This window comes from Coturnix japonica, chromosome 12 (assembly GCF_054131305.1).
Source record: "Coturnix japonica strain WE chromosome 12, WE-NBRP24, whole genome shotgun sequence".
Taxonomy (NCBI): domain Eukaryota; kingdom Metazoa; phylum Chordata; class Aves; order Galliformes; family Phasianidae; genus Coturnix; species Coturnix japonica.
In genome coordinates this window covers 17,701,019-17,724,958 of record NC_140674.1, presented here as the reverse complement: position 1 = coordinate 17,724,958, position 23,940 = coordinate 17,701,019, and the positions used below count along the sequence as shown (strand labels likewise).

Sequence of the window (23,940 nt, the reverse complement as noted above, 5' to 3'; positions counted from 1 at the left end):
TGCTAATGTTCCGTATTTGACAGGTGCGTCTATTGAGTTACTGTAAAAAAGAGTGAAGCCTCTTGGGTTATTTGAATCCTCATTGAAGTGATAGATATTTTGGAATAGTTATATAATGATTTCCATATTTATTTCTGGTGGCGTGCTATAGGGACCACCCTTAACAAAGTACATAATGAACAAATGCCTATGCTATCTACTTGGGAGGTATTTTTTTTCTTATAGCAGATGTCAGCTAAAGCTGACACGTGGTGACAATCTATTCCTATTTAGTATAATACTCATAACAAGGAGACTAATTTTAGAACAGCTGGCCTACTCATGTTTTGAAGTGTCTAGGTTCTTTTCTTGATTTCCAAGCATCAGCAGTCTTTCAACTTGTCCACTGTGCTATTTCTACCAAGCATGGTTTAATGCAGGTCTGCAAGGGATTTTCATCAAAAGCTTACATTCTCTGTTAGAACTGAACCACACAGTGTTAAGCCTTTAGAATTTAAAACTTGGACAGTAGTCATGCAGTGTATAAAATATTTGATTTTCTTTACAGTTAATACAGCATAATGGTGAGGTAAATCTAAACTTCATTCCCTTGTCAGTTACTGCTGCTCCCTTCCCAGACTGCTGTATTAGATGTGACTTTGAGTTTTACAGGCAAGAAGCAGAATATATCTCTGGTCGGTAATGTGTGCTGCTAATCCACAGAAACAACTTGCCCTAGAATGAGAAAATACAGACTTGGAGAAGATTGGATGAGTGGAGTATTTATTGAATTAAACTTAACAAATTCAGGTTTAAGATAATGTCTTATGAGTATTTTTAGATTGCTTTAGTAGAGAATAGTGAGTAATGAGAAACTTGGTAATATAAAAAATGTAGGTATCAAACAATGATTACTTTTTTTGCCTGATCTTTCTTAGTAGTCACATGTGGTTTATAAGCCTTTGATATTCTTATCATTTATTAATATTAGCCTTAATATTGGTGTTACCTTGTAAGTTTGGTAATACCAGGGGAAGCCTCGAAATGCAACTTGATTGCTGTATAATTTAAAATAAAAATAACAATAATCTGAAAACAGAATGCAAGAGGAAAATTCCATGGATTTTAAGAAGGTTTTATAATTGTTGGGCTTTCCTGAGGCTTTTAAAATACTTATTTAGTAGTATAAAATATAAAAGCATAGAAAAAAGCATGTTTAACAGGCTTAAGAAGGAGGAGCAGTCTAAAGCTACTCAATGAGATGCAACTTCAGTTTTAGTTTTGAATTTCTGTCAATTTCATCTTTGATTAAATGTAATTGTATTTGAGAGTTTGGATTTATCCTTTGATTATAGAACAGACCAGTAATTCTAAGCTCTGACACTCCATTTTAGGAATCAGTGCTTTAAGACAGTATTCAGTTACATCTTTCATTGCCTTTCTAAGATGAAAAGCTGAATTGCAAATCCTATAATAGAGAGACAAGTCCTAAAAAAAAAGTGTAGAAATACTGCAAGAGATTTACAAATTGTAGCATAAATCTTCAAGGAGTTTCTAGCTACAAAAATCTATAATCATTCATAATTCAAAAGCCCTGTGATCCTAGTAGAAGTTCATTTTTGAATTTTAGTATCTGTTGTGTTTTGGTCATGTTCTTTATGATTTTTATGCAAGACTTAGATTCATTAAAATAGGAGGATTGATTGTATTCAGGATACGGGTTTGCATGTTAATCAAGGATCAAAATAAAGGTAAAATACTGGAAGTCAAATATGTCAAACAGTTTTCACTGAAGAATGAAACTTTGATAATTGTTTCTTAATTTCTTTATTAAAAAAAAAAAAAAAAAAAAGTTGAGTAGGAAGAGGTCTTCTCAAGATCTTTTCTTTCCTGTGACCTCTTTGTTTGTTTGTTTGTTTGAAAACTGAGGTTAGATATCATTCAGAGATGAGTAACTGCCAATGAAAGTGATGATCATTAATCCATTTACCGCTTGTTCATTGACCTTATTATTTTTTATGATCTGTGATGTTTTAGTTTCCTTAACAGAACACTTCATAGTGTGGTTCTTTTTCACTGTGTTCTGGTGTTGACTGTTGTGTCCTGAGTTCACTATGAATCTGAAGCATTCTCTAAATAAACTATAAATTTATTTTAATTCACTATACTGCTTAAACAGAGTGAAGGCCAGTTTCAGAGAAGTGAAAACTTGCTCTGATTTTGACCCTGCAGGACCTAAATGTTTTTGTTTTGTTAAGTTCTTCAGTGGAACACTCCTTGTTAAAAATAATCCCATCCAGGAAGCCATTTCAAAATGCTTTATGAGACCCTCTAGAAGGAAACTATTTCATTCCTTCTGCAGCCTGAATTGTTTGAAGAGTAAAATTATGGTAGGTGGACTAGGGCTCACCAAACTCCAATAAATTTTCTCAGACTTCCCAGTGGTGTTCAGAACAAATTCTCCCTTAACTCTCTCTGTCCAACTGGGAGACTATTCTGATGAAAAAATTCCCATTCTCCTCTCTAGGGTGGCTTCAGTTCATTTGCAAGGAGACCTCTTTTGCATTCACTGGTCATTAGACTGATCAAACATGTTAACTAGAATACTCCTTTTTTAAAGTGAATGAATGCTTTTGAATTGTCCTGCCCTCTGATAAGTGAACAAAGCATTCCCCTGAAGTTAAATCAGTGAGATGGACAGCAAAGACACTGATGTTTTATATTCTGTACCAGTCAAAAATGAAATCTGTGGTGAAGTTTGATGACTGGCTGGTGAGTGAGGGCAGAAGAAGAAGAGGCTTGGGGGCACAGTTGAAATGTCTCCAGAATTCTGTGGTAGTTGAATTGTACTTCAGAGGTTCTTCAAGCATTCTTGAAATTCTTCACAATTCACCTTTTCCAAGAGAAAGAAAAGCTGTGATAATATTCGAGTTTTCTTCTGGTTTAGCTATCTCAATCATAGGGAGAATAATTCATACAGATATGTTTTTATTCATTTTGTAGTCTATATCATATGTTTCCCTTTGTCAAGCCATTAATAATGCTATCAAAACTCCCCTTCTCCTGTATCAGACATCAGGCAAATCATAATATCTATATATATGTGTTTTCTCTCACCATCCTGTTCAATTTTAGATGTATTCAAGTGATTTATATCATAATTAAATTCTAAATGGAAATATTCATTGTTTTCTTTGTACTGTACTTGTTTCATGAAGGAAAATCTGAGCATTTCCAGGCTATGTAAGTTTTGTTATTTTAATAGTAAATGCAGGTTTGATTATGTGGATAATCTCAACATACGTTATTTTAGCTGAAGGATATGCCTTTCATTGTAATGTATTTCCTGTTTGTTACCTGTCATGGAAGATGAGATTAGCTGAATTCATAATAATGACATATATTTCTTAATACTGTTAGCCTGTGCTGCTCAAAACTATCATTTATTATTGTCATACTAGATTGTTTCTAAATCAGATGAACTGTGATGAATATAAATGTAAAACAAATTTATTGTATTCTGACTTACTTCAGTCATGGTTAGTGCACTCTTCATTCTGCTTTCTTATACTGAAAGAGTTTTTAGTTCTTTATATCATTTTTTGAATCAGAGAATGGTGGAAGCAAGAAGGTGTTCCAAGTCCTTTCGTCATGTCGGTAACTCTTTATTGGACTTTTTTCTGTATGCCTCTTGTTACTAGGGGCCCATAACTGGACAAAGTACTCCTTTGTTGTTGTTGTTAAAATTCCAGCATCTGTATCAACGAAACCTAAGTGCTGATGCTGTGTAATTTTAATTGCAATTGTGAATATAAGACTGGTGATTTTCCTCAATTCACTGCTTTAGGTTATGTTTCCAAAATGCTGTTAAAACATCCCTACTTCCATTTCAGGTTCTAGCATCTTTAATTGTTACTGTGCTTCATATTATACTCTGTAGGAGGAATCACTTCTTAGAGGAATGTATTAAAAATAATATAAATTCCAGCTTCTAATTCCTTTCACCATTATCTACTCAATCTTGATAAAGATACTCTAAATGTTATGGAGCACTTCCTAAAATTGCTAGTAACTCTTCATTCAGTTCATCTGATAAAGGTTGGTGGCTGTTCATGTTCTATGTGTAATTTACAAAAACTAAGCATCATTCAGTAAATCATTCTCAACTAGAGGCTGTTACATTTTAATTGCAGAGGCTGACTGTGCTGAACTAGAAGGGAAATTCTGTTTGCACGGCATCTCTGCCACTTAAAGCAAAGTGGAAGGAAACATCTGACACCTGTGAAAGGGAAGCTTCCATTATGTCAGAAAAGTCAGGGAATATAAAGCCAGTGATTTGTATGTTTTGCTGATGGTATATTTTTCTTATGCTTGACATTAGTATTTTCCTTTAAATTATCATTTAATGTCTTATTTTTGTACTGGCAAAGTGGGCTGTATAGTGAGAGAACACATTTCCTTCTGAGAAGTTGTCTTAATCTTCTCCATTTTGACCTTTTCATTTGTAAGTTGTTTATGAAGTAAACTCTGCATTGAAAATTAAAATTTCATGTTGGTATTTAGTGTTATTGACTTCTTTCTGAGAACAGAATAATATGTCTTAAGGAACTCCATACAGATATGAACACCAGTAGATGGGCTTTTTGAAGTGAATGGGTGGTTAGACTAACTTCGGGTAACATTTATTATGGACACATCTGGCAACAATAGCATTTCCTTCTTTGCTGTCACAGTTCTTTCTTTTAATTATTTAGAATGAGTCTATCCCATCTGATTGTCTGTATTGGTTGAGTTAGATGTCAGCAGAACATATTTTTGTACCAAAAGAAAGTATTGACAACTGTGAATTGTTTTGTTCTACAATGTAACTTCTGATGTTAGTTGTTACTTCAAAGATAAGAGCAGAACTGATTCCTTCAAATCTCTACAAATTCTGTTCAGGAAGATAGATTGATTGGATGTTCATTTTAGAGTCTTTACAGTTAGAAAACTATTTTTAGAACATGTTGTTGACTATAAGAACTTTCATCTGATCCATTAAGTTCCTTAGATTCTCACTGGGGAAAAAAAAAAAAAAAAAGAAAAAAAAAAAAAAAAAAGAACCATGTGCATTTTATAATAACCTGAATACATACTGAATTCTTATGGTTCAAATGGCTATTAATATATTTGCATATATGTATTCTTGTATTATGGCTCCAAAAAACATAAACTATATTTGGAACGAATATTTCATTGTATTTAATGGAAAAACAAAAATCATCTCTTTGTTGAGTAACATCATATGTAGTTTAATTACAGTAAGCTTCTGTGATTGCTTTTAAAGAATAAACATAGTAGAGAGATGTCTGAGTCTGAAGAAACGGTCTCAAATTCCAGTTATTTTAAAGTTTCTGGGAGTTTTTAGTTGACTTCAGGGTCAGAATTCAGTCAGAATATTTCCACTTCTAAACAAGTGCAAGGTCAAGTGAATAGAGATAAAAAATGTCATGTTTGTGTAGCTGGTGCAACAGCATTTCAGAAAAAGTTTTGATGTTGGGTGTTTGAAAATAAATTCAATTTTTCAGTGCATGTCCACACATCCTTTTCAGCTGTCATTGACTTTCTTAATATTTTATTCTTTATTATCATACAGAAATTCTATTCTCTTTAAATTAGGTGGTGTTTCTTGTTTTCTTACTACATGCAAGGCTTAATAACATTGCGCCAAAAGACAGAGGGAATCAGTTCTTTTTCATTTGGACAAGCTGTTGATAAACATCCAAGATGCAGTATTTGTTTTTATTTTTTAATTTAATACTTTGTTCTGGTGACAAAATTACTATTTAAACAATTGAGTTTGCATACGTAACTCAAAATATAATGTTGTGATTTTAAGTTATTTCAATGCATAAGTACATCCAGGTCCTGTGCTGTCTAATTAGAAGTAGAGCAGGATTCTGTAAGATAAATAATTTAATGTAGCAAATTCCTGCTAATACAGTAAATAATTTGAGTGATTATTTCGAGTTTTCTTCTGTGTTCCATCTCAACCCTTTAATGCTTCTCAAGAGTCATTATTTCAACTTCCACCCATAAGTAAGATTGAATTTTTATGATAACTGAATGTTAGTTAAAATACATAATAAATATATATATTATCTAGTAAATTTTCACTTGTTTCACAGCATTTAATGCCTTTCCACATAATGATGATATTGATGCTTGTGCAGAAACCACATACAAAGTAAAAGCATAATAAAAAAAAAATCAGGTGGGTATACAGACTAAAATAACATTCTTGCTTTCTGTTCTGTTATTACTTAAATATTAAGCTTTTGTACTGAAGTTGAACTGCAGTCAATAAAATGAAATTACTTATTGGTAACCTGAAATCATATGAAGAAATACTTGAGTTTTGTCCTTACAGTGGAGAGCAATGAAGAAATATACTGTTCAGTCGGTTCTGACTTACTGACTTAAGTGGTCTCACACAAAATAATATTTTTGAGAATGAAATATTGTTAGCAGTGAGTGCATGGGAAAATAATGATTGTCCTCTCAGTGGTTATCACATCCACTTCTCGTATCTGGGGCAAATGTAATAAAATGGGAGGTATTACTTTCAGAGCTGGCCTTGTATTTACTTCGGCTAGTGTTGAGAAAGAGGTGACATAACATAGCAGTGATGATTCCGTGTGACACGATGCTTTTATGAAAATCACCGTTTTAACACATGTTGTAGTTAGTCCACATGTTTTTTCCTATTTGTATTCCTTGGTTTCTTGCATTCCACCATATATCTGTATATTTGTCTGTGCTTTTGCCTATCAGTATGAAGGATTTGAGGGCATCTGTTGTCTTCTGTGAAGTCAGTAAGCTGTTACTAAACTTTATCCACCTGTAAATTCAGGCAAAAATCGATGAACTGAATTGTGACCAAAATGTAATAGAATCAGAATAGAGGCAATGTTAGGGTTAGATTTTCAAGTGTATTTTGAAATAAGTGCTGACTGAGATTTATGACAATGGTAGAGTAATATGGGTGAGTAATACTTTCCTATTGAAGAGATCTGGGGTGAGACTAACAGCACAAATATAGCATTCAGAGTCAGGGAATAGTATTTACTCAATATGAGGATTTTCTTTGTTTGATTCAATTCTATTATCTGTAAGATGGAGATAAATGTTCTCTCTCCTTCTTGGAGGCATGTGGGTTTCTATGGAGTGGAGTCTACTGGATTTAACAGTGATGGGTTGAGACAGATATGAGATGTGAGCAGGTTTAAGATTTTGGGTTTTGTATATGGGTGGGAAGAAGTTGATCCTAAATTTACCAGATTGCTTGGCATTAGCATCTACACAGGACCCTTCAGCCTCAACTGCCCTATGATTCTTCCTTTGTTGGTCTTTTAGGGGTCAATAAGTGCCTTTGTGTAATATCTGTGCAATACCCTCTGTATATAATTCAATCTTTTTTGGTAATTTTATATGATACTGTTATCTTTTCTAGCATGGTTTATTTTCATAAGTTTTGTAAATGATAGCATATTTACGGTTCGGAGTACCAGTATGGAAACTGGCTAATTTCTCTGAGGAGAAGCCTAACAGATGGCACTCAAAAGAGAAAGTAAGGGGATTTGTGTCAGTGTTTTGATGTTGTTGCCGTTGTTGTTGTTTGTTTCAAAAGTTAAATGCTAACTAAATATCTACAGTTATGAATGAAAAACTTCAGAAATGTTTTGCTGATAAGAAAACAGATGTGGTCATGGGGAGCTACAGAGCTGTGTAGAATGAGAATAGAAAGCAATTTGGGCCATCCAGATTTGACATTCATTAGCACAGCATCGAGGCAAGGAACTGTTCTAACAGGACTTCAATAAGGTTTGTTGATTTTGTTCATAGTGTGGCTACTGAAACAACTGTGTTGGCACAAGCAATGGCAGTACTGTATAAGAAGAAAGGGAAACAACCTATGAGGAAAGGGGGAGACTTCAGAACCCTTTAGTGAACGCATATATTGTAAAAACCAAAGCCAAAACATGATTTTGCATGGTTTCAAATATGGAAGAATAAAGTTTGGATATATCTTATTGTAAGAGAACATACAGTTTTATATTATTGACCAAATATATAGTCAAGATGTGGTTCTGAATCATTGCAATGTTACTTATATGCTATAAAAAAAATTACTGGTATCCTAGACCTGTCGCTTTCAGTGTTTTCTTAGAGATTTTCTATTTCCATTCAATTTCTTGTAGAACATTGTAGGACTTTTATTATTTTTAGTAATAATAAATCACATTATTATGGGTACACTGGATGCCATGCTTGTTTTTAACCAGAGCAGTCGTTTTCAGGATTGCATATGTAACGTGATGTATAGTCTAGATGATGCAAACATACTTCACCTTAAGAGTTATTTTACTATTTATAGTCTTGATCGTCACTGGAGGAAAGGAAATCTGTGTCAGTCTCTCATTCTTATGCTTGTTGTTTATTTCTTCTACACAGTGGACATCATCAGTACAAAAGAAAAATATTTAGTTCATGAAGGAACAAGCAAATAGGCCAGCCCATTAACTTTTGAGTGAGACAGAAATTGTATATGTCTTGGAATTCTTTACAGGAAATATAATTCAAATAGGAAAGGAAGCAGGCTCTTTCGTGTCTGTTTGCATGACTTGAGTTGATGCTCATGCTTGGAGGCTACTTGGATCCTTTTTGCAGGAGTGAGAAGAATCTTTGGTTATAATGGATACTGCTGTGCAAACATAAAATAAACTGACTGATACCAGTCATTCCCTATTCTTATTCTTGCAACTGTCAGTCTTTCAAAAAGCCCAGGAGAACTTGTTACTTGCCAATTACTGTACCTAGCTGTAAACCAGAGAAAAGCTGTTCGTTCACTCTGAAGACCAGAGCTTCTGCATTATTGTAATTACTACTTTTCTCACTATGAACTGCTGCCAGGCAAGAAAAGGAAATCAGAATCAAAAACAGTTCTAAAATAGTTAAAATATGATACTGCAGTTGTAAAAAGTATTGTACCATTATTTTTTAAAAGAAACACTATCTACATGTCTTGAAGGCAAAAATATGGAAGTAAATGTCAATTAATCCTGTTAAGGAGTAAAGTGTTTCTATAACTATATTATAAACTATTAGGTATGGAAGGAGTTTTGTTCTGCTTATGTAGTACCTTAGTCATTATATATTTTGATATTTTCAAAATCCTTGCTTACAAAAAGAACTAAGAGGGAATGATCCAAAGTGAGGAGCTGTGCATTTGCTACAGTCAAGCTACTGCTGTCAGGCTTAGTACATGAGTTTGATTTGTGGTCCCTTGTGCACATGTGAACATACAGCATTCTTTCTAATTCTAGTTTGAGATCACAGTACAAATAGTAGACTGGGAAATATTTTCCAGGAAGAAATAGGGACATTTGAAAAAGACTTCCAGATATGCTGTAGTTTTACCTAAAGGGAATGATTTATAAAATACATCTATCTGATATTCAACATTTAGGATTTTTCTCCCCTGCTATATCACTGTGTTACTAGGACATTAAAATATATATTAGCAATATTTAATCCATAGAAGAATTACTCTTCCCTTTTCATGTTTTCATTTTTACATGGATATGTAGAAGGACCTATGATTCTATATGATTGGACATTATAACAAGCTAACTGGAAAAGGGCATTCAAAGTGATGGGAGCACTGAAAACTTTGGGTGTCTGGCTATTTTTTGTATTGTTGCTATAAAATGTTTTTAGAAGAGAAGTGAAATAATTGGATGTTTTTGCGTCAATGTGTCAAAGCAGCTTTGCTTTTGCAAAATAAATTTGTTACTTTTTATTCCATTTATTTTAAAAAGAAAAAAGACTGACAGTACTCTTAAAATATGTTAAGCAGACATTAAGGCAGTGTGATTCCCTCTCCTCAGCTGGGATGAAGAGGGCATCACAAAGGTAAAAGTGTGAGAACTCATGAGTAGAGATAAATGCAGTTTACTGGGTAAAGCAAAAGCTGTGCTTGCAATCAAAGCAAAAGAAGCAACTCATTCACTGCTTCCTATTGGTGGGCAGATGTTCAGCCACTTCCATGAAAGCTGGGATCATTGTCTGTAATTGTTTCTTGGCAAGATAAATGCCATCACTCCAAAAGTCATCCACTTCCTCCTTGTTTTCCCCAGCTTCTGTTGTGAGCATGATGTCAAATGGCATGGGATATCTTTTAGGCCAGTTGGATCAGCCCTCTCCAGCTTCTTGTGCTTGCCAATCCCTTACTGGCAGGGCAGCACAAGGAACAGCAGAGTGCATGTCACTGTACAAGCAGTACTCTGTAACAATTTACTGTCAGTGGGTTGTCACAAGTATTTTAATAAAAAATCCTAAAACGTTGTATCATACAACAAAATGTAGCATCTACAAAGAAAATTAACTGTATCCCAGCTGATGCCGTGACAATCTCATACTTTATGTCCTGTAAAAATGGTTGGAAATCCTGACGTGTGGATGCTGTTAAAATCCTTGTTCGCAGAATATCAAAGGTTGGTTATTTGGTTGCTTTATTTTAAAACACAGGGGAAGCGGATGTTTTTCTGTTCCTGAAATGCTAATGACTAGTGAAGCAATGTACTTCTAAATTGACAAGTGTTTCACAACGCAATTCTAGTGGATAATCCATAGAGAGCTGATTAAAGATGTAACAGGAAAATGATTATTATCACTTCTACTCCAAGGACTTCTATTCAAGGTTGTGCTCTTCTTTTGAATAATGTTTTTCTCCAACAGTTACTGCACTATACTTACCAAGATACTCTCCAAGTCTTTAAGCTAAACTATTCTTTCTCCTATTGATGAAAGGATGATCAGCAAGATTTTTATTACACAACAGTCAGAATACCAGTTTCCACAGAACATTATTGGTTTTAGAAAGATGGAAGAAGAGTTATGCAATTGACTTTATGTACAGAAAGCAACGTATTTGACTTTTGACATACAAATGTTGAGAGGATGTGGTATTTTCACAGTTTTTTTCATTTCCAAAGTGCTTGAAGAACAACATTTTTGGTCTGGATAAGCATACTCACTATATCAGTTTAAAGCAAAAAGGGACAGGCCAAAGCTATTTATTTTTCTCCAGGTGTTCTAATACTGAAATTCTAAAACTAATTCACTTTAAGAAGTGAAAATGTACATATTACTTTACTTGGTGATTTTGAAATTTGTAGCAGATAGGAACATTTTTATATTAGAGGTTAGACTGGATCTGAATTCAAAGAATTTTATTCAAACAAACCTGCAATTTGGTATGACTGCATTCTTGCTAATAAAGATATGAAAAATACATAGTAAGTCAATAAGAGTTGCCTTAAAGAATATTACATTGTGGACCTATTCACTGGAAGACCAAGATGCAAAAATAGCAGCAGCAAACATTTTTATTCTCTGTTGTGTAACTAACCAATGTGACAGTGCAAGCCTTTTCTAGCTGTATTAATTAGAAATTGTGATTGACTGCTTTTCTGTGATGTGAGAATGTTGTCTTTATTAGTAATATTACTCATAAACATCTTTGTAATAACAGTAACTGAAGAAGGAGCAAAATAGCTGCTGCGTAGCAGCAAAATAGGTGCTGCGTAGCAAAATTATTATTATTAATAATAGCAATGTGGGTTTAGGAGTCACCAATCAGCTGATCGGGTCTCATTGTAGCAAGCATTGTCTTATCCTTTCAGTCTTAGCACAGGACTAGATGTAGGTCAATAAAACCATAGGTAAACTACAGAGAAAAAAAGAAATGTTGACTAGCTTGATGAGATCCAGCAGAAGCTTAACAGCTGCTGAAGATGTCGGTATAGTTGTGTGAGGGTGTATACATTCAAACTGCAAACTGTACAAATATCCGAGGTATATAAGTTTTTACATCTTTGTTTTTATCATGATTAATACAAGATCAAGTGTTCACAAAGGGCAACAGAGAAGACATGCTGGGAATGTGTAAGTGAAAGAACACCTCTTCCACAGATATGCATTGAACTAACTGCTCACTCCAGGTGAATGTGTGACCAAACACACTTCACTCTCTCCTTTATACAGTTTATTCTCATACTGTGCTATGAAGTCCTTCTTAGAGTTTCTCTTCTCAGCATAAAACTGTTTGTCAAATTTCCATTAAGCTTAAGGTGAAAAATTAATGAGCAGTTCACTTCAAATATTTCAGAACTTTACTGCTCTGTTATTAATGCACCAGGAAGTCAAAGATGTGGGTGTATGCAACTCTGGTTCAGCATTCAGACAGACTTTTTTAATTTGTGAATTTATCTTTATTTATTTATTTATTTATTTTGAGAGGTCATTAAAACTGTTTCAGGAATTATAGTAATGAATTTTATCAGTAAACTTCTTAGGCAGTTTTGTTCATTAAATTTTTCTTTTGTCAGATCCTGGCAAACCCAAACCAACTTTAATAAACAGTTCAAGATGAAATATAGTGTTCTATGAATGTGGAATTTAACTAGAAATGAACAGAAAGTTGATTCCTATACCATAAGCTCTTTTTTTGGAAATAGAAATAAAAGGCAAATTGTGCAACCCTGGAGAAAATGGGGATAAAGTAAAATTATTTTGAATAGAGAAATATGACATTGTAACTAAATCTCTACTGTTTCTCATGCTTTGATTTCAGGCTTGGCTAGCCATTGAAGTGATGATAAAACTGTACTTTAATCCAGAATTGAGTGGAATAAGCACAAGTAACACTTGTTGAACACGTTAAATTCTCATACAGCCTTTTCAGAAATCTCAGAGTATGTTACTAACATCAGTAAGCTACATGACATAAGATTGTGAAATGTTAGGTTACAAGTGTGCTTCCCAGACTGAGCAGGAAATGGGTTTGTCTGTGTTTACAATAAGGAAGAAAACCCAAGACAAAGTCACTGGAAATGCGCAGTTCTTGCTCTGTGTCAGAAACTTTCTAAAGATTACCTCTTTTCCCACTCCCCAAATAAACTTAATAATTGATTAATGTATTTTTCTTCCTGCATCACAAAATATTCTCTGGTGTCCTTCTTAAATGAAGAGCAGCTTTAGACCTGGCACGGTTGGATTGTTAGAATTGCAGAGTAAGGAATTCATTTTCTTGAACTATTTTGATGCTATAAAATGAAATTTTAATTACAAGCAAAAATCTTAATATTAAATTATTCTCAAAGCAGTTGTTGGGTTCCCAGATCCTGAAAGGGCTGCATTCTCCAAGGATTCTGGCATCTATCAGGGAGAGATGATATGAGAACCTTACACAGTTCTTAGTTGACAGTTTCTTTGTGAAGTTGAGTTGTGCTGTTTTGCAGTTGGTACTTGACCAAGCCCATGCTTTGAAAACAAACTAGAAGACTTCAGCCCTGGAAGTCTGGAAATTATTCAGTAAGAACTGCGTTTCACATGGGGGATAGGTTTTAGATCTTTCTTGTTTGATTCCTGGTCATGATGCAGATGGGTTTGTGTACAAAAGAAAGAATAAAGATGCTTTTGTGATTGCTGATAAATAGCTGGTAGAGAGAAAGCAATTGCAAAGTTTTTCCTTGAAGTGCTTTTAATTTGTTCTGATTCTTCTTTTTGAATTAAATTAGGTTTTCGGTTATTAAAGATTCGTAGAATCCAAGTCTAGAAAAGATGTCAGGTGGACGTCTAACCTCGTACCTTGCCTCAGAGAAGAGATCGACCATATCTGTGTTGTTCCAGACTGTTGTGTTTTTTTTTTAAAATAATCTTTTATTTTAAAAGACTTCTGTTGTAGAAATTATACCTCCTGCTGAGGCAAGTAGTCATGAATTCTTACAATCAGAATGTTTTTCTTCCAAATAAGGTAAATCTCCCTTTCTGTAGCTCAGATCCATATATTTCGTCCTAGGCATTAAACTGTACTTTCAAATGATTTATTGTTTTAAACATGAGAAGTTTTCTCCTATAAGTTGTTCTCAAATGTGTGTCTTTCACAGTCTGTTCAGGTGTGAAGCTCAAGTTGTGGATAAATGGAGAAGGGATAGACATTTTTCATTTACAGCATTTTGAGGTTCATTGCTCCTGTAATATAGTCTGCAGGTTGACAAATGGTAGACAAAATACTGTCTCAGTTACATTACATGGATGGGCATTTCAGGATTCTTTTTGATTCTAGAAATAGACTTCTAAGGCTTCAGCAAATTGAATTTACTATCAGTGTAATGAAGTAACTTTCAGGTATTTTCAGCCCTGTCCAGCTTTGATAAGGCAAGAAAAAAAAAAGCTCACCCTCTAAATTATCAGTTTTAGATCAGTTTCATCTTTCCAAATATAAGAAGTAAACACTGAAAAGATCTCTGTTATATATTGAAGATGAATAACAGATTTTTCTCCACAATTAAATGTTACAGCCTTGGTTGATTTTTGCATTATGATTGAGAGCAAATTGGAAGATATCTCAGGAGTTTCTGGCACAAAAAATAAAACAAAAGAGGGAGAATGCATGCAGTTGTGTATGCTGTGGTTCAGTAACAACACATCTGCTTGTAATTTTCTGTAGGTTTATTAGAACATTCGCTGCTGATTTCTGAGAGCTTCTTCCCCCTGTGATTGCAAGTCACACAGAATGTAAAGGGTATCTTTCAGCTTTAAAGGAGTCCATGTCAGCAGAAAAATGTGTTGCATGGAGAGAGACCTTGTAATCTGAATCTCTGGTTGGAAGTTTGGTGATTATTCCATCTGCACAGGCCTGTTAGAAGGCTTTTAGAGCTTTGCAGAGCTGGTTTCTGCCCCAAGCTGTAATCTTCCTCTCCTTTTCCATGGTGGGCATTTCATCTGCAAAAAGATTCTTACTTTCCTTGGGAAAATACATTGCTTTTATTAGGACAACTAAAATATTCAGGAGAAATAGATGAATGTTTGGTCCTGAAGTGTTTTAGAGCATTTCCTTTTTCCAGTTGTTCTCCCAACGTGTCTTGTTATCTCTAGAAACCTTCCCATGCTTAAATGTTGGTGGATGTGTAGGGAAACTCATTTACTTTCAAATAAACACTTTAAAATATGCTTAAATTTTCAGATACAGTGATGATTGTGCTGTTTCTTCTTAAGATCTGAAAGATGTAAATAAAATATTCTGATGCTTTCTGATGTGCACCTTCTTCCACTTGATATGTACCTATCTGTTCAGTGTGCTTTTATTCCACACCTCTTTTATCTGCACCTTCAACCTTCCATCATAAAAACACCAGCAATTATAAAGTAAGGCAGTCACCTTAGCTGCATTGAACAGTCAATGACTAAATGAGATGATCAAACTGTATTTTTTAAAATGGAATGTGTATATTTAAATTTCCAGGTTTCTTTGTATGTGAATTGAGCCACGCATCAGTTTGTAGTATTTCATCAATGTGCATCCTCTGTGGTGTGTGTTCTTTTCAGAGTTCAGAAAGAAAAGAAAAAAGCTTTTTGTGTGAAAATGGCTCTCCTCTTAAACATGTATTGCCAAGTAGCATAACATTTAGAATATTTAAATATTTTCACATCTGCAGCAAAGCAAACAACCTTATCAATAGCAACATTGTTTCATGCACAGATACTTCTGTTTGATTTTAAGCAGTTTAAATATCTGCTTTCCCCTGAAATGTGTTCAGTTCTTACTTGAATATGAAAATTGCTGCTTTTCAGTAATTCTATTGTTCACTGATTCCCTTAACTATACAGTAGTTTCTTTTTGTGTTGTTAAATCACACGCAATCTACTATCTGCTTGGACTCTGAAAAGCTTTCTTCTTGTGTAACGGTCCCCTACTAAATGTAACATCTACATGTAATTTTGAGGCAAACGTTATTGGAGGAATATATTTTCAGTAAGGTAAGGATAGAATTGTGGCTGATTATCTAGATTAGATGTCTTAATCTGTATTGTACATAGTTGTTTTTTCACGTGGTTTACACTTTATTCCCAAATTCTTAATTTTAATTAACAAATTTGCTCTTTTCTTTCTGCCATTTAAGATGGAAGCTACAGACAACATCGACTGAACCTTACCACATTGTTAGTGCAACCAATTTCTGCAGTACTTGCCAGAAAACTCACTTCCGTACCTGAGAATAGAGTCCAAAAAGACAAGTGTGTCCCCCTGCAAATGTCAAGTTCAGGTAATGCTTTTAAAATGTTTTGGGTGTTTTTTTTTCCTCTTAACTATGAAATATTCTTCAAGGATTCCATGTTTGTTTGTTTGTTTTTTCTGAAATGGTGTATTGACAAGAGATTTACCTGATTATTAGGATGTTTTGCATAGCTGTTCTCTAGAAGAGATTATGGAAAAAAATAGAAATTATGCTCTCAAAAAAGACATTTGCTCTTTTATCTTTGTCAACCTTACAGTAGTTAGGTATAACTTTTCTTTTGCTAGCATTTGGCAAATATAAGTCAATATCTAATGTACAAAGTCTCTAGGTGTAAGGCATTAAGCTCTAATTCTTGCTATTGACAAAAAAAATCCCACTGTCTTCAGATACCTTCACTAGGGAGATGTTATTACAGTTTGTTAGGCCTTGTTGGACTGCTCAAACATCAGGGCTCCGGGAGCAGTATTATTCTGTGCCTTTTTTCTGCCTCCAGCTTAATAATGTAATTCTAAATAGTGTTGTGTCTTTCTGTGTTCCTTAATTTGTATCTGCTGTAGAATAAACACTGTAATGTTGTCTAAACCTTTAGGCACCTTTCTCAACAAGTTTCACCAGAAAAACAGTCATCATGACAAAAGGGAAATGACTTGAATAGAGCTAGATGACAAGAGAGGATGCATTCATCTTCAGAGATGATGCCATTAGCAAACTCTTACAGATTATTGCTTGAACTAACATATTTCTTGGGGAAAATAAAAGTAAAAATAGTCTTCCAACAAAGGTGATACAGTTTGTTTCAAGGGAGAAACACCTTTCAGTTAGTATTCCAAAAGAGATGTATGCAAAAGTAATAACTGTGTTTAGATTTCTGTTTTGTAATAGTATTTCTGTCACCATATAAAAAAAAGAAAAAAGAAAAAAGAAATCTTTTGTTATAATGATTGTTATTTTAAGTGGTTTAAAGCAGTGGTCTTTGAACAGGGGAGGCAAATTAATTAGCCACTGCAACCTCCACTAAGTGCAGTGATCAGTGTAAAAGCAAATTTTGAGGGCAAACCTATGTACTGTATCATTTATTTATTGCCTTTGGAAACTTTCTGTGGCATAGGAATACAATAAAACAAGTCATAAAAAAGGCTGATTAATTTTATGACTTGTGTTAGCATTTGTAGTTATGTACGCTAAATGTAAAGGCCTCACACTTTGTGTCTTAAGCTGTTGTGGTTAGGACAAATATTGCTGTCCATGCATGGCTGACTAGATATTTTAAAGACGAGCTGGTGTTCTCAATAATCAGTGAACAATGACAGAATAAACAATAAGATAACTTTTCTTATAAGAACAGATAGGATGTGTGAAGATTGCTGACATTGTAGGAATTTTCAACAGCTGAAATGGACGATGGAAGGCATGAATTTGGGCTGTCAAAAGGTACTCAATTTTGAGAAAAGCTCTTTTACAAAGAGGTTTCTTTGGAGGCTGCAGTGTAGAATCACCAGAAGGGTTAACTAACTTATTCTGCCTTTTGCATGAGAGATGTGGTGGTTGTTTTACCTCCCTGAGAAGTCAGGAATGCTGTGTGGTGAAAGATTTCTGGAAAGACTGGTTCCTAGCTGACTGTCTGGAAAGAGTCAATCCATGTCCTCCTGTTCTCTGGTGAACACAGCAGCTTGTTTCTAATTTCATACAAAGTTTTTAAACCACAGTAACTCATGGGAGTTTTCTTTTTTCTTTTAATCTTAATTTATTGAGTAAGGCAGCTCTGTCACAACAAACCTACAAGCTTTGCTTTATTCAAAGATGCATTCATGATACACAGTGCTTTGAAATAGTAGTATGACTATCAATATCCAATGCGTATGCTTTGTGGAAGTGCTCAGTAGCAAATCTAGTATCACTATTTAATAACAATAACTAAAGCAAATAAGCTGAACGGAGCAAGGTATATGAGAACGGGGAAAGCTGAATTTGTAGTCTTCCTGTTGATTTGAAGAAGCTTAAGGGAAAGATTTCACATCTGACACAGAATTCATCATTTTTGTCAAAAGAGATGAATGAGCAATTCAGATGATTGGTTGGCTTAAAATTTGTTAGAATAGGATGATGATCGTTCTCTCATCAGTATGTTTCAAAAAGCTAAGCAGCAGATTCATCAGTAATGATTAAACATTTATATATAGTTTTCTTACATTGCCTCTTCTTTTCCTTAGCCTTGCAGTTTTCAAGACACATAATGTGAGAGAGGGAGTGGGAGGACATGGGGGGAGACATCTGAGATATGTTGGATACTTAGAACCCAAACAGTGGAGAGCAGGAATTAAGTTAGTTGTTAGTTTTGTGTTAGTTGAAGTCAGTAATTAGATTTGTGTTTTTCTTTATTGTGGTGCTTCTTTGTTAATCCTCGTCAATCTTAACATTCTTTGCTCCCATGAACTTTTTAAAAAAAGGACACTTACAAGGAATTCAAGAATGAAGTTCTGCAGAAAAGCTTTACTGAAGCCTTTTTTTATTATTTGAGAGAGAGAAAATGTTATTAGGCTATTGGCTGGAATACGGTGCTTTGGTTTCAATTACTATAAATCAGGAAGAGAGGCCCTCAAATAGAGCAAGGTTGTAAAATTCAACTATACTATATGAAGCATTCTCAGAATTTGTAACTGTCTTTGATACTGAGTGTGGTGCCTTCATTCCATATCTCTATGGGACAAGGTGCAAAGTGAAACAAGAAATGCGACATACCTGATTACTTAGTATCATAGAATGGCCTGGGTTGAAAAGTACCTTAAAGATTATCTGGTTTCAACCCCCCTGCTATGTGTAGGGTCGCCAATCACCAGACCAGGCTGCCCAGAGCCACATCCAGCCTGGCCTTGAATGCCTCCAGGGATGGGGCATCCGCAACCTCCTTGGGCAACCTGTTCCAGTGTGTCACCACACTCTGGGTGAAAAACTTCCTCTTAATATCCAACCTAAACCCCTGTCTTAGTTTACAACCATTTCTTGTTGTCTAATCACTATCAACCCGTGTAAACAGTCATTGTAAACTTAGACTCCAGGCAGTAGAGTATATTCTTCTTTAGTTTTAAAATTGACAATCAAATGAGTAAGGAATAACTATGCATTTTTAGAAAATAGGTAGTTTGGAGACATGACAGTAATTTGGTAAGAGACAATTTACAGATTTCAAGCTATGTAAACAGATAGAAAAATAGAGATGAAAGTAAATACTTTTCTACTTCAGAAATAACTTCTGGTTTACATAAAGTCGGGTTATATCCTGGGTAGTATTAAGCTAAATTCTCCTCATTTTCCAGAGAACACAGGAAAAAAGAAATAGTCAGTACCTTTAAAATACAGTATTAGGAAGTGAGATTTATTTTCAGGAGTGTCATAAGGGGATTAAATTTCACTTCTGCTGTATTCTCCAAAGAATGCTTTCAGTTTTTCATCCAATGTACTGAGCCTTTAAACCCAAGTCAGTTTAAGATGACTACTGCAGTACACAACTGTTAACTTGACTATCTGATTTCAGAATGTATGCTGGTCCAGAAATTAATTTCCTATTTATTCATTGTCAGTTGAAGACTTGATGGCTGATGCTGATTAAGGGAATAAAGAGAGTTAAATCACTTGTTTTCAAAAGGATTTATCTTTTTTTTGAAATGGGGTCTAAAGAAACAGGTCTGAAAGTTTACGGCTAGAAGAAGGGAAATCCGTTTGAGCTTGGAAATATTTTTCTATCACACTATTAAACATAGCCCTAAGCAGGCTCTATAATGGCTCCAAGCAAGGAGCTAGAGCAAGAGGTAACTTGTATAATGTAGGTTAAATTTAACCTGCTTAATGAATGTGGGAGCCATGAGCTGTTTTCAGATTTTTTAAATGACCAAAACATGAATAAAGGTACCAGTTACAGTGCTGGGAGCCCTCTAGATTAATGCATTTTAAAATTAAAGATTTAATAAAATTCTAGAACAGTATCTGCAGATTTATATAGCAACCATTTCATCATCATGTTGATAATAAACTTTGCAGTAACTTACATCAGAAGGCAAGAGGTAATTACAACTCGAACCCAAACTTATTATTAACTTACTGTGATAATTATTGCAAAGTAATATGTTGTGGTCTGTTTTTAATGAACTGGTTGGCTTTCATATTCTTTACTGTTACAGTTTTCACAGAAAGGATGATTTTATTAGTAGCAGATAAGGTTTGGTGTGAGTAAAAATAAAATGGAATAAATATTCTGGGTACATTTTATAAACAAGGAAGGATCATACCTGTCATTTTGCTTTTCTCAAATATTAGTGGAGGATAGTGAGTGAAAATATATTGAATTTTATTTTAAGAGAATTTTAAAGTAAATTTACCAGATGAAGTACCAGCAAATGAACCCTGAGGTATCCTAGAGATGTATTGTTTCGATTTTACATGTTTCAGTAAACACTCTGCTGTAACATTTGGGAACGAGCTGTCAGCAGTGCTGTGGGAGGATAACAGCCCAGGTGATGGAGAGCAAAATGATCAGTGGAATATTTTAATTTTGGTCTATGACAGCTGGGATGTGGGCATTGAAGCTCTGCCTTTAACCACAATGTGCTGTTGGTGGTGCAGTGCTGGGATGTCAGGGTGACACTGTGGCCACTATCAGACAATTGTTAGCATTTAAGTTAGAGCAGTTTAAGACATTTTGCTTTTCTCAGATAGGAGTTATGACCTTTCAGATGAGGTGAATGTTAATAGAGTCTATTATAATGCAAACGCAACATTTTAAAGGTATCTGCAGTGCCCTGTAGTTGGATGTTTTGTTCCACAGCCAGGATTCAGAGTAGCTAATGTGTCCTACCTGGAGATAGAGGGAATGGCAATAATTCTCATTGCAGATCTGGACTTGAAAAACAATCAAACAAAAGTAACTGTTTTTAATCAAACACATTTTGCTGGCCTTACCCTGTGCCATGTGTCAGTTGTGGTGGCAAATCTCATATATATTGGCTGCTTTACAAGGTTTTTTACTCTTGTATTTATATAATTTCCTCAAGCCAACAAAGCTGTCTTCTGCTGGCGTAAGGATAACACCAAGGGCTATGCTGGCACAGTGATTACTGATGTGAGGGTGTACCTGTTCCCATGTCATTTAGCATATGTTTATTTGTTGTTCTTGTTAGGGCTATTTTATTTGTTTTTTTACAGCACAATGTAAATGAGGTATAATTTTGTGAATTTTAGAGAAAGATTGAACTGGGGAAAGGCTTAGGGTAGGGATGTCTATGAAGATTAAAACAGTTTTATCACAGAATTTTGCGAATCCTACTTGTGGTTTTATTTTTTATTTTAGTTGGTCAGCATTTATTGGCTGAATTTAATGTGGTGTTTTTTGTTTGTTTTTTTTTACTTTAAGGAGTAGAAATATCTTTTAAGATTAGAGGTTTAAACTTCACTGCTAAAATTCATCTAAGGAAATGCCATAGTATGTCATGTTGTAATCTCTGATTCCTCGTTGGTAACTTTCTTTTTCTTTTTTTCTCTTTTTCTTTATTTTTGAGGGAGGGATTTATATATCTGTGTTATGTCTTTGGTCTCCATATCTCCTGTCTGCATAAGCAGAACTTAAACATTTTTCTGAGTTTTTGTTTTTTCTTTGTATCTCTTAACAGACAAAAAAATAATCAGTCTTAGTATTCAGTCAGTCACAACATACAAGACAATCTCCAATGTTATTGGATATTTGAAAGGATCTGTATTTCCTGGTAAGTAGTCCATCAATTCAACTGATTATTTGTTTCACAGTGACTGGAAGTCATAGCTGAGGACAGAGTTCTACTTTGCTATATAATGCCCAAGTGACTACGTTGATGCTTTTAATTATAAAATATGCTGTATTGCATGATTTGAATTTATACATGAGCTGTCTATATGTCTTCAGAAGATATTTTGATTTATTTTATAAATTTAGCAGGATTATTAGTTAAATAAAACTATGAGTCAGCCCACAACATCCCTGCATAACTCATACATCTCTCTGGATCCAAGGTGCCTGGGCAGCCTGATGTCTGGCTTAATTAAGCATGTATTATCAAATGTGATGGCAGTGTACTAAAATCTGTGACTGAGTTCTTCATCACAATTTCTGCAGTCTTATTTTGTGTTAGGCTCATGCCTTAAGCCAGTTTATACAATTCTATGAATAATAATTACTGTTCTGTATGCATTTTGAATTAAGCATTAAGAACCCAAGAGTATTTGTGGTATAAAACAAAAATACTCTATCCTTTTTTGATACTGTATGTAGGTAATGTAACAAGAACATCATAGGAATCAAGATCATCTCAAGCACATTCTGCATATGACTAAATCTACCTAAAAGTTGAAGTGTTTCTACATGATTAATGAACACTGTTCCTGACTACTGGCATATTGTGAAGTGCTGTTGACCCAGTCCAATTCATACTGGGCAGATCACATCATCATCCAAACCATGACCACTTTTCCCTTGATTAATACCCTTTTACCATCACTAAAAGAAAGGGTAGAAATTTATTTACAGTTTCCTAGGACTGGGACCACTCATTTCATATTTTAAGGGATACAGTGAGAAGGCAGCAAATCTTTAATTTTTATCCCAGTTGCTGAAATAATAACTGAGTTCTTTCTGAGCTCAGTGCTGCACTTTTCACTAGAATGATTTTATTTTTTAAGGCAAGATAGGAAGTAATTAGCACTGTGGATTTAGTTTCAATAAAGGATTTAATGTCTTAGAATAATTTGAAGTTACTTGCCTATTCTTGCTAATGTTTTGTAAATAGCCGTTCCAGGATTTGAAAGATAGTAACTGTCACATTTAGACATACTGTCTGTCTAACTGTGGAATAGAAGCAAGAACAAATAACAAAAAGAATGCATCGGTATCTATTTAATAAATTCTTCAACTTTTGTGTACCGTATTATTGCATTCTTAGTAGGAAGCTACTTTTCAAAGTTATGACAGTGTATGATTAACTCTAATAGGTATAGAATGGTTTTAAAATCAGTCTATTGCTGTTCAGTTAAAGAAATCTCTCTAGGCAGCAGTCACTGCAAAAAGTCCTCTAGGAGCAGATATTTATAAGTGGTGTAAAGTGTAGGCATTTTACCACTTATTTGTTTTGGTACATTGAGATGTACTGATGATAGTGAAGAATGAATTCCTTTCAGTAAAGTATGAATACCAACAGAGAACCAAAACAGTTTGCACTCTTTTGAACACATATGTCATCCAGAGACCATTACAGATTTGGAACTAGATGATCTTTAAGGTCCCTTCCAACCTAAGCCATTGTATGAATCTATGATAACTGTTCTCCTGGTCTCTCTCAGTGCCCTGAAATACGGAAAGATAGATTACCTTTAAGATTCTGGTTTTGGAGAGTGGGTCTTCACTATGTATCAGAATACACTCAATTAGTAATCTATCCAAGGTGCTACCTTTGTGAATCCATCTCATGCAGAAGACCTTAGAGTTGAATAAGTCATTCAGCAGAACTCTGCATGGACTTGTTAAAACACACCAGTCACACTACTAATTAATTTTGTTTTATATCACATCATTCTTTTGGAAGAAAAGGCGTTTCTTTAAACTTGAGTGTTAATATTTGGATTCTGTGATAATCCTTGAGAGATGAAGATCTAACTTAATTTCTCTAAATGAAATGTTGTTTATTCTGCTTTTTCTCTGAGTAACTGTAAACGTTCTTTATTTCAGGTTGACATTTACTGCCTTTCATTTTTTAAAATATATATAAAATACTTTCTTCCAGTATCATCAGACTTGCTAGCTCTGACTTACCTTTCTGTA

General features: G+C 34.4%; 1 protein-coding gene across 18 annotated transcripts in view; it reads left to right on the top strand.

Annotated features, from left to right (window-relative positions):
• The window catches only part of NAALADL2 (N-acetylated alpha-linked acidic dipeptidase like 2), a 338,435-nt gene that overhangs the window by 240,817 nt on the left and 73,678 nt on the right, over positions 1-23,940 (top strand). For all 18 annotated transcript variants that reach the window (XR_014933329.1, XR_014933328.1, XR_014933327.1 and 15 more), the window contains 2 exons: positions 15,987-16,130; positions 21,764-21,856. Coding sequence is in view for 15 of the 18 variants with exons in the window: in XM_085513285.1 (XP_085369411.1) it covers positions 15,987-16,130; positions 21,764-21,856 (237 nt within the window). In the remaining 3 variants the exon portion in view is untranslated. The remainder of the gene's footprint in view (positions 1-15,986; positions 16,131-21,763; positions 21,857-23,940) is intronic.